Below are 15,948 nucleotides of genomic sequence, written 5' to 3'. Positions count from 1 at the left end.
TTAAATTGATGCTTGCACCATGTCATTTAAAAACATTTTAAAAACCAATTACCTGTTGTTAAAAGCTCTGTAACTGATGAGTATATTTAGTTTTTTCAATATTCAGACCATATGGTTTGAAAATGCAGGAAGATGTCTGTTTTCTTCCCCTGGTGTTCAGGTGTATTTGTGCTGATGGATTTGAAGGAGAAAATTGTGAAATCAATGTTGATGACTGTGAAGATAATGACTGTGAAAATAACTCTACATGTGTCGATGGAATTAATAACTACACGTGCCTTTGCCCACCTGAGTACACAGGTAGGAAAAGGGAAATTGCTATGCCATCAATCTGCATTTGAAAGCGCCACTGGAGCTATGCTGCATGTGTCTAGTAAACCGTTGTATTATTCAATAACTGATTCGTGTTTTGGAAATTAGACGTAATGTAATAACAGAGTTAAAGATGGTTTCAGCCAACCAAATAAAAGTCCTGGCAAGCTCAGTTATAACACAGGCATCTTCATAAAGTAACGCTTTCTGGCACAAAGAAAATTACTATACTGAAGCTTTTAGTCCCACAACTGAGTGACATTTTCATGCAAAGCACTTTTCCTGTGCAAACCAACCCACCAATATGTATTTGAAAAGGGAGCATTTCTTTACATGGGCAAAACAGAATTAAGCATTTGAAATTCTTCATGTCTATATTTGTTTCTTCATTAGAGAGTGTTTGCCTTTAGCACTCTCATCCTTCAAACTAAGTCACAGTCAAGAATATATACATTGATCACTTTGGATAATCTTATCAGACCATTATCCCCCTTTCCCCTTTTTTTTCTATCTTGATACAAAATGTCAGGAATAAGGGTGATAAATCTCATAAGACTATCCAAGCTGATAAACTTCTGCCCTGGATAAACCAATTTGCTGTAAAGTCAACATCAAGTTTATGACTTACTTATTCTGTCAGAATATCTGTTTTGATTGATTTTTGTGGCTCTGGGTAAGAAACTTCATAGTTTCTATCCTATTTTATTTAGTTTTAAAGTTGATAGAGAAAAGGAGAATGTTACATGTTATATTTGTTAGAAAGACATGGAGTAGTAGATTCTGTCACTCTATTCAGAATTACCATTTTCATTTGGCTGGGTATTTTTCATTAATTGTATTTATTTCCATATATATAGTTAAGAATATCAGAGGGTAAAATAGTTCCTTGGATGACTGAGGTGTTAACATCTATAAACATGAAAAATGGAAGCACAGCTGTATGATTAATTTTCCCAGGGATTCGTTAGAAAAGCATTGAAATTTAAGCTTTTATGGCATACTCAAGCTTTGCAATTTAAGAGGTACTTTTCTTGGTGGGAAAATGCTAAATAGAATAATGAGTTTTTGTTTTGACATCCTGGGCCTGTCTGAGAAATTCTGCAGCTGCCTTTTCCATGGTGTGATTTATTTTTCACAACAGTGAAGTACCTGATGCCATATGATGTAATAATACTGTTTCCAGTAGAAATTTGAACATGTTGTACCACCAGTTGCTCTATTACATATAAGCAGCCCGTGGACTCCTTAGTGGCCAGAATTTGAGTTCTTTGTTATGTTACATTAATTAAAGATAGAGTCGGTCTAACGTGCACCCGTTCTAATGCGGCCAGAGAGTTTAGGTGTTGTGTAGCTTTGACACTCGTATCAGTATTACTTGTGTCACACCTCAGGTACTTGCCATTCATATGAGTGCACAAATTCTGAAGCCCTTGGAGTTGCTCTGAGATTCTGAGTTTTATTGGATTGGGGAATCCAGCCTTGTACAGCCAGCCCAGTGCTTGCACTAAAATCTGGAGCTAGTACCTTCTCAGAATAGTTATTTTATCCCATCATTGTTCTGATTATTATAGAAATAACTTAATTACCTTAATGTCAGAGGCCTCCTTAAACTATCCTACTCTGATGGGGACAAGTTGGACCTGAGAATTTCAAGCACGGTTTGGTTAGCTAGTGTGTTCCTGAGCACAGACACCAGGAATTTTTCTATATTCCCTTCCCAATGAAAACCTGGACCTGACAAGACTACTGCATTCAGGTTCCTACATGCCTTTTTCATGATGATTTATGTAAAGTAGCAGTTTCTTCTGAACTGGTTTCCATGGGTCCATCTTTGGCTTTAGATTTGCTGTGTTATTCTGTATCCATTTCTTTGAGTCTTTGTTTTTCCCTTCTCTTCCTTCCTTTTCCCAGGCTCCCTTCCCACACCTGATCTTCTTGAATGTTTTCTCTACCTTAAAGTGATTCAGTTCAGTGCAACTTCCTCTGAGAAGTTATTACAAAGCTTCATTTCCCTGCTGTCAGATCTCTTTCTTTGAAACATATGCAAAAAAAAAAAAAAAAAAAAAACCTCCAAAGCTTAGCACAAACACTTTTGAACCAAAATGTGACATCTCAAAAAGCTATGATGCGGGAACCTGCCAAATAGTCAAGAGCTATTTGGTGCTTAATAAGAACTGAGACTCTTCTGTTTTTTTTTGTTTTTTTGTTTTTTTTCCTGGTCTTATCTATTGCTAATATCAATTTGCCTTAATCCAGGCTAAGAATAAATAAAAATATTGCATTCAATAGAAAGTTCATAACATACAAAACATGAAACTATGATCACTGTAACTGTGGGTTGGATTTTGTGGGAAGTGAAGAGTTTTGCGAATTGGCATTGGAGCAGATACCTAAACCAGGCAATGTTTGTATCTCATCTACTAGCTGTAGCATTTTTGTCTGTATGTGAAATGAGCTCATTTACAAAATATCAACCAACCTTCTGCAGATTTTGAAATCAGTGGCACATAAGTGGCCTTTAATTATAGGAAGGTATAAATTGGACTCCAGAGCTTTATCCAAGTCTGCTTCATCCAAGTCTGCAGTTAAGGAGGCATTTCCTTATATTGTGGCTGCACTGTTTGAGATTTAAGTTTGGAATCTGATTAATGAGCCTGAGATCTTGGAACAGAAACCCTACTGTGCTCAGGGAATATAATAATGTTGTCATTGTTTAAAAATCATTCAAGTTGCAAGTTGCTTTACTGCTTGGAGACTTTTTTACTCTATCTCTCTGAGGCATTCAATGAGAAAATGAACTCTTTACTAGGAGCAAATAAGACTTCATAGGGAAAGCTCATAAATTACTATGGTGAAAATTTTTACATTTAGCACACATGTCAAGAATCAAAATGGATATGATTTGTTAACAGAGAAAATTCAGAGATCTGAAAGCAGTTTCAGAACGAGGTCATGGTGTGATGAGCAGGCTATAAAACACGGCTACCCATTTTCAAATTAAATGAACCACCATTGGGAAATTTATTAAATATATTTAAGCCCGTGTAACCAAAATACCACAGTACATAGTTATTGATTTATTAGAGGACAAAACTCTGTCCTTTCCTACTTCAGAGATTGACAGCATAAATTTTAAGAGTCAGTATAGTCTGTCTGTTATGTAACCCTTACTCTCCCTTCCCCACCCAAGTCCTCCAAACCATTCTTTTCTACCTAATTTGATCCATCATCTGTCCAATGTAGAGCATATGACTGTTGATTGCTAGGATTCTTTAGACAAGATTAATCTTTGGAAAGCTTTAATTCACCATGACTCTAAATTAAAATGACTGTGTTAAGGATTAAGTAAGACTCTGAAATGGCTAAACAAATAATTTAAAAATCCATTCCAGGATTTCAGTATTAGCTTGAGAGTTGTGTTTCTTCTTACGGTTTATCATTTTTTAAAAGCTGTTATTATATCCTTTCTAAAAACAAGGCATTTCTTGAAAGTGAATTGTCAAAGAATTCCTCAAATTAAACTAGCTCAAAAGTTATAAAAATGAACATTGGAAACATGGCACCCTTAAGATGTTGAAAAACTTGACACCTTTTCCTAAATAAGCTCTATGAATTCAGATGTTGCACTGAAAAATGTGGTTTTGCATGTTTCCTAAGAGGCAGAACCCTGTATCTGCTTTGAGACTGTTTTTAATTAACCCTCTTCTCATAAGACCATATACCAAGTTAAAACAGAATTGATCACTTTTTAACCATGGATATTGCTTGATGGGAATGGCATACGTTCAGTAAGTGAAAGTTTCCATACAAGTTGGGCATGTAAAAACTTAGAATGTATTTTGCAGAAAAAATTCAGAACATTTTAATTTTTCCATTATCTCTTTGTTTTCCAAATCTCCAATGCCCACACACAAACCATTATGTGCACATCTTACAAGTAAAGCTGCCTGTTGTTAAGTCGCCTGGTTTAGCTGAGATCTCTCGCTGCCTGTGATGGCGTCTGCCTTTTGCCTCATTTTCTCCTTGTTTGTGCGTTTGGCCCGGCTGTAGGTAAGAAATGTGAGCCTTGCTTCAGTTTGCTCTCTCACCCTGGGCTTCTCTGTTGTTAATGCTGTGCTTTGGCTTCCTGTGCTCTGCTGTGTACTGCGATGTAAAACGTCTTTTGTCTCTTCTGTCTTTGTTGCTGCCAGCTGCTAATCTGAATGAGGTGGAAAAAGGTTAGTTGCCTTTTAAGTCTATTATGATTTTATTTCAGTTTCCCTTTTTCTTTTAAAGCTATATAGATTTCATGGTGTGTACGTGGTAAAAGGAATGTTGACTAAAATGAAATCTGATATGAATATGTCAAATCAGTCATTCAGATCCTTGATATGTGGATAGCTACACCAAACACTCACAAAAGGGTGTCTGAAATGCACTTTACCAATTTCCGGAAGGCTGCAAAAGAAGCTTTCTGAGTGGGCAGAAGAAGTGGCAAAAAAGAAAGACTAATGCTTTCTAGTTTCTTCTTGCCTGTACGCTTTTCCTTTTTTAAAGACATTCCAAATGTATTGTTTTTATCATGAAAAATGTAAGTCAGTTAGTGCAGTAGGTAGACTGTAGGTAGAAAAAATGTTAAATAGTGAGAATTTTCCCATAATTTTAAATTAATATCTTCAGTAATTTGAAACATGAAAAATATTGAGGTGTATACATTTATTAAAACATTTTATGAGATAAAAATTACAAAGCCCAAGAAGTTGGTTGTTTTTTTTTTTAAATGACGTCAAACTCATAGAATGTCACATGTACTAGGCAGTATTTTAAAGCATAAAAAGATCATATTGAATCTTTGGCATTTAGGGTCTGCATGATTTCCCAAATATAGCAGGGTCTGGGAAGGAAAGTCCTGTAGTGGCAAGGGTGATCAACATGTCCAGGGAGTCATCATGGAATCTTTGTTGAATTTTTATCTTAAAAATTCAGAATTATATCTAATAATATTGTATTTTTACTCATTCAGCTTACCACAGTTTCAAGTGCCAAGTTTAGGCACATTATCCTAAAAGGGTGTGCTTGCCTTGACAGTTCCAGTTGTATATATGGCATTAGCAGTATGATTCAAAGACTAACATGGACTACATTATATAGTAGCTCTGTCTCCTCTTCATTTTTTTCTGCTACATTGTTCAGAGGATTTATTGGTTGTTCACTTACTCTTACTATGTGCAGAGTTAAGTTAAAAAGCATGAAAAAAAAAGTTTTGTCTTATTTGAGAATGTATAAAATATAGTCTGTACATTCTCTGTGGATTAATGCATCCAATACCATCCTTGGTCAAATATTGTCTTTTTTACAAGTACTAAAACAGTTGGTGGTTTGGGACAGAGACTTCTAAGGCCTGATTCTATCTCAGGAAACACAGTGGCCATTATTCTGTCTCAAGAATATGTCCTTAAATAGTTATATATATACATACTCTCAGGAGCAAGCTTGACAGTATGATAGTGTTTTAAATCATTATGTGGTTTCATGTATTGACTAAATTTCATGCTTGTGTTTACAAAAGATGTCTCTTATTTCCAAGAACCTGCTGCTGACTAAATTTGCTTTTAAAAGCAGTCAAATCATTTTCTATTATTTGAATCCCAAACATAAGTAGAAATGAAGCTTCAACGTCTTTATAGTACTCAGAGTGATTTCTGTAAGTAAAAAGAAACTCTGTCATTAGCTGACGTATCATTAAGTTGAACTCTGTTGTTATTCAGTCGCTAAGTCGTGTCCGATTCTTTGCAACCTCATCGACTGTAGACCACCAGGCTACTCTGTCTAGGGATCTTCCCGACCCAGAGACCAAACCCATGTATCCTGCTTGGCAGGGGGATTCTTCACCACTGAGCTACCTGGGAAGCCCCAAAGAAGTCTGTAAATATGAGCAAAAAAAGATTTGATCAATAACTTCTATAAAACAGGACTTCCCTGGTGGCTCAGACAGTAAAGACTCCGCCTGCCAGAACAGGATACCTGGGTTCAGTCCCTGGGTTGGGAAGATCCTGTAGAGCAGGAAATGGCAACCCACTCTGGTATTCTTGCCTGGAGAATCCCAGGGACAGAGAAGCCTGGCAGACTACAGTCCGTGGGTCACAAAGAGTCAGACTCGACTGACCGACTTTCATTTGTTCACTTGCTTTGTATAAAAGAGCAACAAAGCACTTACCTGAAGATGTGTGTGTTCTCAGTCACTTCAGTTGTGTCTGACTCTTGGTGATCCCATGGACTGTAGCTAACCAGGCTCCTCTGTCCATGGGGATTCTCCAGGCAAGAATACTGGGGTAGGTTGCTATGCCCTCCTCCAGGGGATCTTCCTGACCCAGGGATTGGACCTGTGTCTCTTATGTCTCCTGCGTTGGCAGGCAGGTTCTTTACCACTAGCGCCACCTGGGATTAGGGGTCCAGATGCAAATAAGTGTCTAACTGAACCCATGGCCTGCATTCTAACTTCGGGACCTTCCCCTGGAATTAGTCCCTTCTTATTTACTGCCATATTCCAGATTTGGCATTTTTCACATCCCATAGTGGTTCTGACTCATCCTTAGTGCCAAACAAGCTTTCCTTCTGCTGTCTCCTCAGCTGGCTATAAATAATTGACCATCATGCACATTTGAAAAGGGTAAATCCATAGTCACAAAATTCAGATGCAGACAAGCAATCTACTTAATCTACACATGAAAACAAGAAAGTGTCTAATTGGTGCCTGTATAATTATCCTGATGACCAGCCTACCTTCCATGACATAGGGCAGGTGGGATACTGATGAATTTATGAAGCTAACGGGAAAAGCTCAAATTTCTCATCCAGGCACTAAAATGTATCAACTCTGGGGCCTCTCACAATCTTTAATGACATCTGACCCACTTCATTTTGATGTTTGAGAATAATGTGGAAGAATGGAAGAATGTATAAGAAAACACTTGAAAATGTTAGATGTCTAAACTCTAGAAATATCAAGGGCTGTCATAGAGGACAAGTTCAAGTTTTCCATCATTTAATTTCAGTTGTCATCGCTACAGTGACATGGTTTATATGATTGATGTCATTCTCAGTGATGGAGGAATTCTAACAAACTTTTGATAGAGAAAATTCTACCTAAAATAAGTTATATTCATGAAGGAAATTTCTCCCCCAATGGTTTTCAGTACTGTCTTTTTAAAAAATTATTATTTTTCATTTTATTTACCATACTTACATCCAAAGGAAAAGATTTATTTATGAATAAGTCTTTGGTTTTCTTTGCCCTCTTATTATACTTTGAAGTATAAGGAAATATTGAATACTGAAGAACTCTTCAATTTGGCTGCCTTTTTTTAGGGTTTTTTGTATATTTTTGGATTTTCATGATCTCTTATTGACAGTGGCTCCTTCTCTCATTAATTATGCCTCAAGATGTGTAAAGTCTATTTATCAGTGTCAATATAGGTGCCGTTGTACTTGCAGTCTGTTTTAACTAGAGAGAGTACTTTGGCAGCCTAATTATACTGTGTGGTTTGCATTCATCTTCCAACCTTTCCAAGCCTTCTTAAATGCATTTGAATCTTAGAAAAGATTTTAAGGATCCTATTTGCTCTGTAGTTAATAGACAATGCCCATTGAGCCCAGAACAACAGTTTAGCTTAACCAAGCCTTAGTCAATATAATTTGGACTGATTTATTCTGAAAACAAAATTAAATATTTCTGCAGTTTTTGTGGTTGTTGGAATTGGCTGCATTATTTAGACATAATGTTCCAGTGAGGAAGTACTGAAAAACACCTCCTTTTTATTTATTGATTTGAAGAGGTAAATTTTTCCATTTAAAAAAATTCAGAAGATATTTATTGAGAAAATACATTATTCAGGATACTGTGCTCAGAATTGAAAGTGATATGAGAATACATAAAACATTAGCCCTTGTCAAGCTCGTTGGCTTTGATTCTTCATTGCAAGTTCAGATTAGGTCAATTGTTTCACCAGTATGAAGCAATCATTTCTCATTCCAAGAAAGTGAATGGCAAAATATAGCTACTTGACTAGTTTTTAAATAAAGATAATAGTTTTTGAATACAAAGTGTAATCAAACTTTCTGGCAAATGAGCATTATAGAGCAACCCATTTCATATCATAAAGAACAAAAGTGAGAATATAAAATGGTTTTCTTTTTTGAAACATATTAATTCCCCACATTTATAACATATTTCCTTGAGCCTTTCTGTTTTGAATTATGATAAACTTTATCTCATGAGAGATTGCACTCTGGCAGTGTTCATTATGCGTGTGTCCCATTTTGCGCACCCTTTGAACCAAGAGGACATTTATCAGTGGCTAATATATCTCCAATGCTTTCATGCATTGGAGAAGGAAACAGCAACCCACTCCAGTGGTCTTGCCTGGAGGATCCCAGGGACAGGGGAGCCTGGTGGGCTGCCGTCTATGGGGTCACACAGAGCCGGACACAACTGAAGCGACTTAGCAATAGCAATATATCTTCAAAAATTCACAGCCTCAAGATCAGTTCTCTATATTTCTATACTAACAGATTTGCTTAAGTTTAGAGACGTGGGTATGCTCTGGATAGTTTATTGATCGTATTATGAAAGTCAGTTAACTACTGCTAATTGATAGAACAAATTTCAGGGTAGTAAACACAAGTAAGAAAGCATCAGATTATTGTTAAAAGGAACCTTTAAGAAGAATTAGCTCTTTTATAAAAATAAGAAGAAGAAACTCTCTGTTCATAAGTAATTCTTTACTTACTGATGGAAATAAATTCATTTATTATTATCACTACTGATAAGGATACTGACTATCCATATTGGGGACTGGGCATCTGCTTATGTTAATGTGCTCCGGTGCCTGGGATTATAACAATGAGCAAACCATGGAACAAATAGGACTGGCCTGGTTCAGTGAAAGAAGAGGAAACAAATACTTTTCTTTCAGGTCCAATTCAATTAACCTGTCCTGGAATGGCTCCCATAATCCCATCAGCTGTATCCACCATCTAATACAGTCCATCCATCTCCCTGCAAGGTCTGTGAGAGGAGAGAGGATTGTATTCTTTATATGAATAAGAACAAATGAGAAATGTACAATTTTTAAGGAATTGCACAGAATTTTTTAAATTGGATAATGAAAAACATTCAGGTCTGTTTAACTTAATCTTTCTCAAACATTCCACTTACACTCATACTTACTATTGATTCCAGAGTTCATCCTCTCTGTTTCCCATTGGGATAGTCATCATTTGGCAGACAAGATTATCAGGATATCTGAGTTAACAGGGTAGCCTATCAAGTCCAGCCCGCAAGGGCATACATGAGGCTGGGATCTCAGAACATGAATCTGCTACCACTGTTCCTTACTCTCTCTTCTTTCTTATATTATCCCTTATGCCATCCGGGTCTTCTTCTCCTTAACATGTATAAAGTATTTTCCTCTGAAAAGCAATCAAATAAGTGGTGTCTTTCACATTTTTCAACAGCCATTGAGTATCTAATTTGTGGCAGATAATTTGCTGGCAAATACAATGACAATGAAGAGATACAAAACTATAAATAAAGCTATCCATCCCTTACTCTCAAGTAGTGTAACTTTAGGAAGTGAAATATCAATTTACTTCCAGTAGGTTGCTTTTTTTTGATACCTTTCTTTGCTGTGCCAATTCATGTAGAGTAGAATTAGTAGCATTTTTCCAGGTTTTTCTTGATTGAAGGAAGAGCTCACAATGCAAGTATTTGAAGAATGACGTGTTTGACCCTCCAGAACTCTGTGGCTTGGGGATGCCGTCAGGAATTCAACCAGACTTCCTCCTTTGTTATAAGTGTATTTGAAAATGTCATAACAGATTAAATTTAACACTAGAATTCTGGTTCAGTTATCCAGATTGTGGTCATAAGTTACCTTTCCATTTTTATTAATATCAATGATCCTTTCGTATTAAAAAGAAACTAGCTTGGTAGAGTTTGTCAATAGGAATAAGAACAGGCTGCAGCGGAATCCTTCCACTCCCTTCATACATCCATGATCCCCCAAATGGACCCTGAGATTGTTTCTGTTTCAGAGAAGAAAGAAACTAATCTGCTTATATTAGCAAAAACTAGTGAGAGTTAAGCGTTCCAACAGTGTCATATGCCTCTATCTAAAATCATTTGTTATGTTTGTAAATATGGCCAACCTGAACGTACAGTGCTAATGTTTGGAAAAATATAAATGAGATACTTACTAATTAAAACCCACACTTTCTTATTGCTTAATTAGTGAAAAAAATGAATAATCAACAGAGTTGAGTTGGAACATTCCTGGAACCCTGATCTAGGGACAACCTCTTCTCTGTTAAGCAGGCTTTGATAACTGAGTAAGCTTCTGCAAGATATGCTGTCGCCTAAATTTCTTGGTAGATGGAAAGCAACTAATTGTCAATCCAACAACTCTTCAAAAATGTCTTCTTTTCTAAATGGCACAGTTTACCTTGCCAAGAGAAGTCTCTTTAAGGGTAATAGTCAATTTTGCATCTGTATGGTATATTTTTCAGTAATAAATAAAACAATAAGTTATTCAGCCAGTTTGTAGGGCATGATGCTGTCCATCACCAGTCACTAAATGAAACTTAAGGAAAACTTAAGCATCTATCTTATGTCTCTATTTTTTTCCAGATTTTAACTCCTCCAGAGTAAGGACTTTGTCATGCACATCCTTTTATTTGCTGAGTCTAGTTCAAAATAGTTTCTCCCCAATATATTATTATGAAAATTGTTAAACTAAAGTTAAGTTTGAATTTTGGTCAAGTTTAACAGCACCACTCCAGAATACATGTAAAATACTTCTACTATATGTTGTTAATTTCCTCCTACACTATTCTTACTAGTTTCAGGAAAAAATTAATATTCTCTCTCATGGATTATATGATATCTTCATTATTCATTGATTTGACAAAGAATCACCGCAGTTAAGAATTTTCAACTGTGCCATAAGTTAAACCAGTATATTTTAAGAAAAAGCATGTTTTAGAAGTGTGTCTTTAGAAAATGTAAGTTGTTTTTAGTGACAAGGCTCAACTCAGGTGTCATCCACCTACCATAAGCTTTGATGACTTTGATGTAATTTAATAAAACACTTTCAAGATTATTATTTTGTAATTAATGATAATAAAGATGTTAGTAGTTGTTTTTCATTGCAACTGTTACTCAAAGTTCAAGCCAGTCTCCAGATTTATTGTTAAATAGATGAAACAGAAATTAAACTCACTTTTCTCCCCATACCCGTAAGACAGTAGTTTATGATTCTCTTGCCATTATCACCTTTAATACCCTAAGAGGAGGAGAATCTTCATTACTGTTTGGGTGGCCTGTCCTGCAATCCTCACCATTTAATGCCAATGCCTCTTGGAGAGAGGGCCAAGGACTGATTGGTCCAAGTCAACCAAGACTCAAAATGCTTCTCAGAGAGGCATCCAACTCCGGCAGCGAATGGAGAGCTAAACCAAACTGATATGCTCTTTTCGAACCTTGACTCTTGAAATGCAAAGGTCATGGTTAGGGGCTACTTCCTCTCCTTGTTCATTACTTATTACAGACTCTGTTGGGGAAGCTTAAAGAGTATTTCAGACATGGGAGAGAAGAGTCACACGGAATGAAATAAAAAAGGAAAGAGGCAGAAGGGAGGAAGGGAAAGAAGGGAGGGAAGGAAAGATGTAAGGAGAAAAAGAGTGAGAGAAGAAAAGAAATAGTTGCATAAGTTGAAAGTTTTATTCCCCACTATAAACACCCAATAATTTAGAATTTACCAGCTATTTTGGTTTACTAGTGCTACTATAACAAACTATCACAAACTGGGTGATTTAAATTATAGGAGTTTAATGTCTCACAGTTATGCAGTTTAGAAGTCCAAACTCAAGGTATCAGTGGCATTAGAGCCTTTTGGGAGAAGGACCTGTTGCAGACATCTCTGCTTAGCCTGTCAATGGCCATCTTCCCTCTCTGTCTGTTATATGGGCTGCCCTCTGTGCTGGGTTTCTTGTCCTGTAGGAACATCATGGGCTTCCCCAGTGGCTCAGGGGTGATTCCTGAGCCATTCCACCTGCAGTACAGGAGACACAGGGTCAATCCCTGGGTTGGGAAGATCCCCAGAGGAGGGCATGGGAACCCACTGCAGTATTCTTGCCTGGAGAATCCCATGCAGAGAGTAGCCTAGCAGGCTACAGTCCCAAGGATTGCAAAGAGTCGGACACAACAGCATAGACACCTGTAGGAACATCAGCCATACCGGATTAGGGCCCACCTGCAGAACTCATTTTAACCTGATTACTTCTGTAAAAACCCTATCTCCAAATAAGATCCCATTCTGGGGTACTGAGGGGCTGCACATATTTTTGAGGGGGAGCTAGAGGGGGAACAAATTCAACCCATGACACTCATCACTATATTTCAAACTCTTGATTTTTGCCCCAGAAAACCTAATCTTTTCAGTGTTCTCTGTGTCACTGAAAGGTAGTTCCAGTCTTCGTACCAGTCTTCTAGAAATCTAGAAGTTCCAGACAGCTTCCTCTCTCCCCTATGCCCACCCAATCCAACACCAGTTCCCATCTCTTTTGTTTCCCAAATGTCTCTCCAGACTATCTACATCTCCTCTACAATCACCTGAGTACCAACTGTGTCGTCTCTCACCATTTGTATCTGTCTCTGTGCAATCCATCCTCCACTAGAGCCAGAATGTTCTTTCCAAGATACAGATGTCAGATGGCCATCCTCCATCATAAAACCCTTCAATGGCACTCACTGCTCATTAAGTAAAGACATTCTGCCTTGTGGCTCCTGCTACCCTCTGTGACCTTCTCTGCCACCGTGCTCTCCCAGCTCACTCCCAGTGTCTCAGAGTTCATGTTTTCCATGTTACCTCCTGCACAGAACCTCTGCCAGTGCTCTTTATCCCCTCTTCACCTGCAATCCAAGCCCTACTTCTTCAGAAAAAAAAAAAAAAAAAAAAAAAAACCTCCCTTACAGTCAGTTGCCCTTCTAGAGCAAACCAGAGCACATATTAGCCTTCATCACTCAGGTTATTTTATAGGTACTTGTGAAATTATTGGATCAATATCTTTCTCCTCCTCCTCTCATATATGAGATCCATGAGAACAGGAATATCATTTTTTGTTATTCACCATCGTACTCCTCGCATTAACACCAGTCTTCTTATATAGTATGTACTCAAAGTGTATGGTGATGTTAAAAATCTGGAGGTTGGCTACCAGAATCATTTGTTAAAAAAAATGCAAAGGCAGATCTCACCGTAGATATCAGGCAAGAAGTTTGTGGAAGAGTTCTAAAACTATTTCAGTGAGTGTGGTAACAAGATATGCAAATAAAAAGATGACATAAGACACCAGAAGTACAAATGAAGATGAAGGAAGGGCCACATGTGTTTAAGAAGTAGGGAACTTTAAAATTAGGTCCATGGATCTAAACCGAAGCAGGACACAAGGCCCGCTCCAGGCACTGTTTCCCATAGGAACCATCAAGTTCATAGAGATTTCTGCCTCGTTGCAGTAATATGCACAGTATTGGTACCTCAGTGGAATTAAGGTACATGCCAACACTATTCTTACCACTGATGCAGTAATGTTGTTTGGTTCAGCTAAGGCATGATGCTTCCTTTGCTGACTTGCTATCTGCCTTATCCATCTCCTTAGAAGCACTTTGCCTTTAAAAAAATAGCCACAGTTGACCTTGCACAACTTCAATTCCAGAATCTTATTTTACTCGTAAAGACCTGGGGCCCAGAACAATAAAATAGTTCACTTCTCTGCAACCAGTCCATTGTTTTATATCAAATAAGTCGTAGAAGATTATTCCAAGCAGTGACTCAGTAACCCACATGTCATTTCACCCAAGTAATAATTTTTTCTCCCCAGGATCTCTTTATGCTGGTTCACTCTTTACTCCAAACAGAGCATTAACTCTGATGATCCAGCTTTTACTGCTCCACCCACAAGGTGACCATAGCATTTGTCACCCAAATCAGGGCATGTGTATGTGAGTGCATGGGGACACTATTGAAAATCACCTTGGGACAGCAGGTATAAAGCAGGACTGTCCGGAGCAAGCCAGGATATACAGTCATATTACTGCTATATCAGATTCTTCACAAAGACCACATATACAGATGCTCAGTAAGCTGTGAATTACATCTTCTTCTGGACTCTGAGGATAACTTATAGGAGAGGGCATCACTCCTGCCTTACTGCGTCAACAGCTCTCATTAATATAATTGTAGAGCTTAGTCATTTCAAACCTCACTGTCTGCCACACGTAACTGACAGACACAATCAGGAAGATGTGATCTAAAATCTAGATGTCACTTTCTTACCAAAAAAAAAAACCCTCTGTTTAGGACATGTACTGTTCTCTCTTCACAATTTTCAGTTGATCATTCACTAACTTCTGTTATCTTGAGAAGGTAACGGTACATTCCCTGGTCGACTCCTCTGTTTCTTCTCTACAACACAGGCAACCAGCCAACACATACGCAGAGCTTTACCTTCTCATCAACAGAAAACACTGAAAGCTAGAAGCACAAAGAAGATTAATTTGCTCATCTGATCAAAAGTGAAATCACAAATGCCAGGCAATGATTGGGTTCCATGCTATTGTTTTGTCATTGGGGAGTTTTAAGGGCTCAGGATGAACCCAAATAAATAGGATTTACTGGGATTTTGTGGAGTTGGTTGGAGCCAAATTATTAATCCAACGTTTGCCTAGACTCTGTCTCTTGAGGGATTTATGAGCACTGAAATTTAACCTGTGTCCAACCACATTGCCCTTAACCACTTCAATGGCCTGACTTACCTTTCCCCCAATGCCATGTTAGAGATGTAAAGACCAGCTTATAAGTTAATAGATTACAGCTCACCTTTCCATCCATTCTGTCACCTCACACACTTCATCATTTCAGGAGAGGAGGGAGCCCTTGATGATATGATATCAAGAAGGCCTTGGATCATCAAAAAAAAAAAGAAAAAAAGAAACAGATTCAGTTAACTTTCCTTTCCTTTATTTTCCCCCCAATTTTTCCACTAACTCAGTACTAGCTCTGACTATACATACTTCAAAAAGAAAAAGTACATAATATCCTCTCAATACTGTGAGGTTTGGGAGAAATAGTTCAGTAGTATTAACAATTAAAAACATATGAGTGCATTACTGTTAGAGCCTTTTGTTTCCATTCTTCTCAGAAATCTAACACAGTGTTCAAATGTCCAGTTTTCCTTTTACTGGTTTAGGACTAGGTAAATCTCCCTGCATTTGTCTATGGAGCTTGCTTCATTTCCCATTTTATATTAAGCTTCTATATCTTACCACTGTGAGATGTTATTTGAAAGCTGACTTCCCCCAAATACAGCAGAACACAATGTAATTAGAAGAAATTCAAGAACAGTTCAATGAAAGCACTTATTTTTAATATTTAAAAAGTGTTTAAGTGATGTTTAAAGGAAAGAACATAAGCTAATTATTGTTAATGATGAGTGGCTAATCATTAAGTAGAAATTAAAGAGAAAAAATATCTAAAGGTGGAACTCAAAGAAGTTTAATATAGGTCAACAAGATAGAGTTCTTTCCTTAAAAGGCATGAA

General features: G+C 37.3%; 1 protein-coding gene across 5 annotated transcripts in view; it reads left to right on the top strand.

The window, feature by feature from the left end:
- The window catches only part of SLIT2 (slit guidance ligand 2), a 403,181-nt gene that overhangs the window by 349,246 nt on the left and 37,987 nt on the right, over positions 1-15,948 (top strand). For all 5 annotated transcript variants that reach the window (XM_044946045.2, XM_044946044.2, XM_044946043.2 and 2 more), the window contains one exon: positions 161-300. In XM_044946045.2, coding sequence (XP_044801980.1) covers positions 161-300 — 140 coding nt within the window. The remainder of the gene's footprint in view (positions 1-160; positions 301-15,948) is intronic.

This window comes from Bubalus bubalis, chromosome 7, assembly GCF_019923935.1.
Source record: "Bubalus bubalis isolate 160015118507 breed Murrah chromosome 7, NDDB_SH_1, whole genome shotgun sequence".
NCBI lineage: Eukaryota > Metazoa > Chordata > Mammalia > Artiodactyla > Bovidae > Bubalus > Bubalus bubalis.
This window is presented reverse-complemented; position numbering and strand designations above follow the sequence as displayed.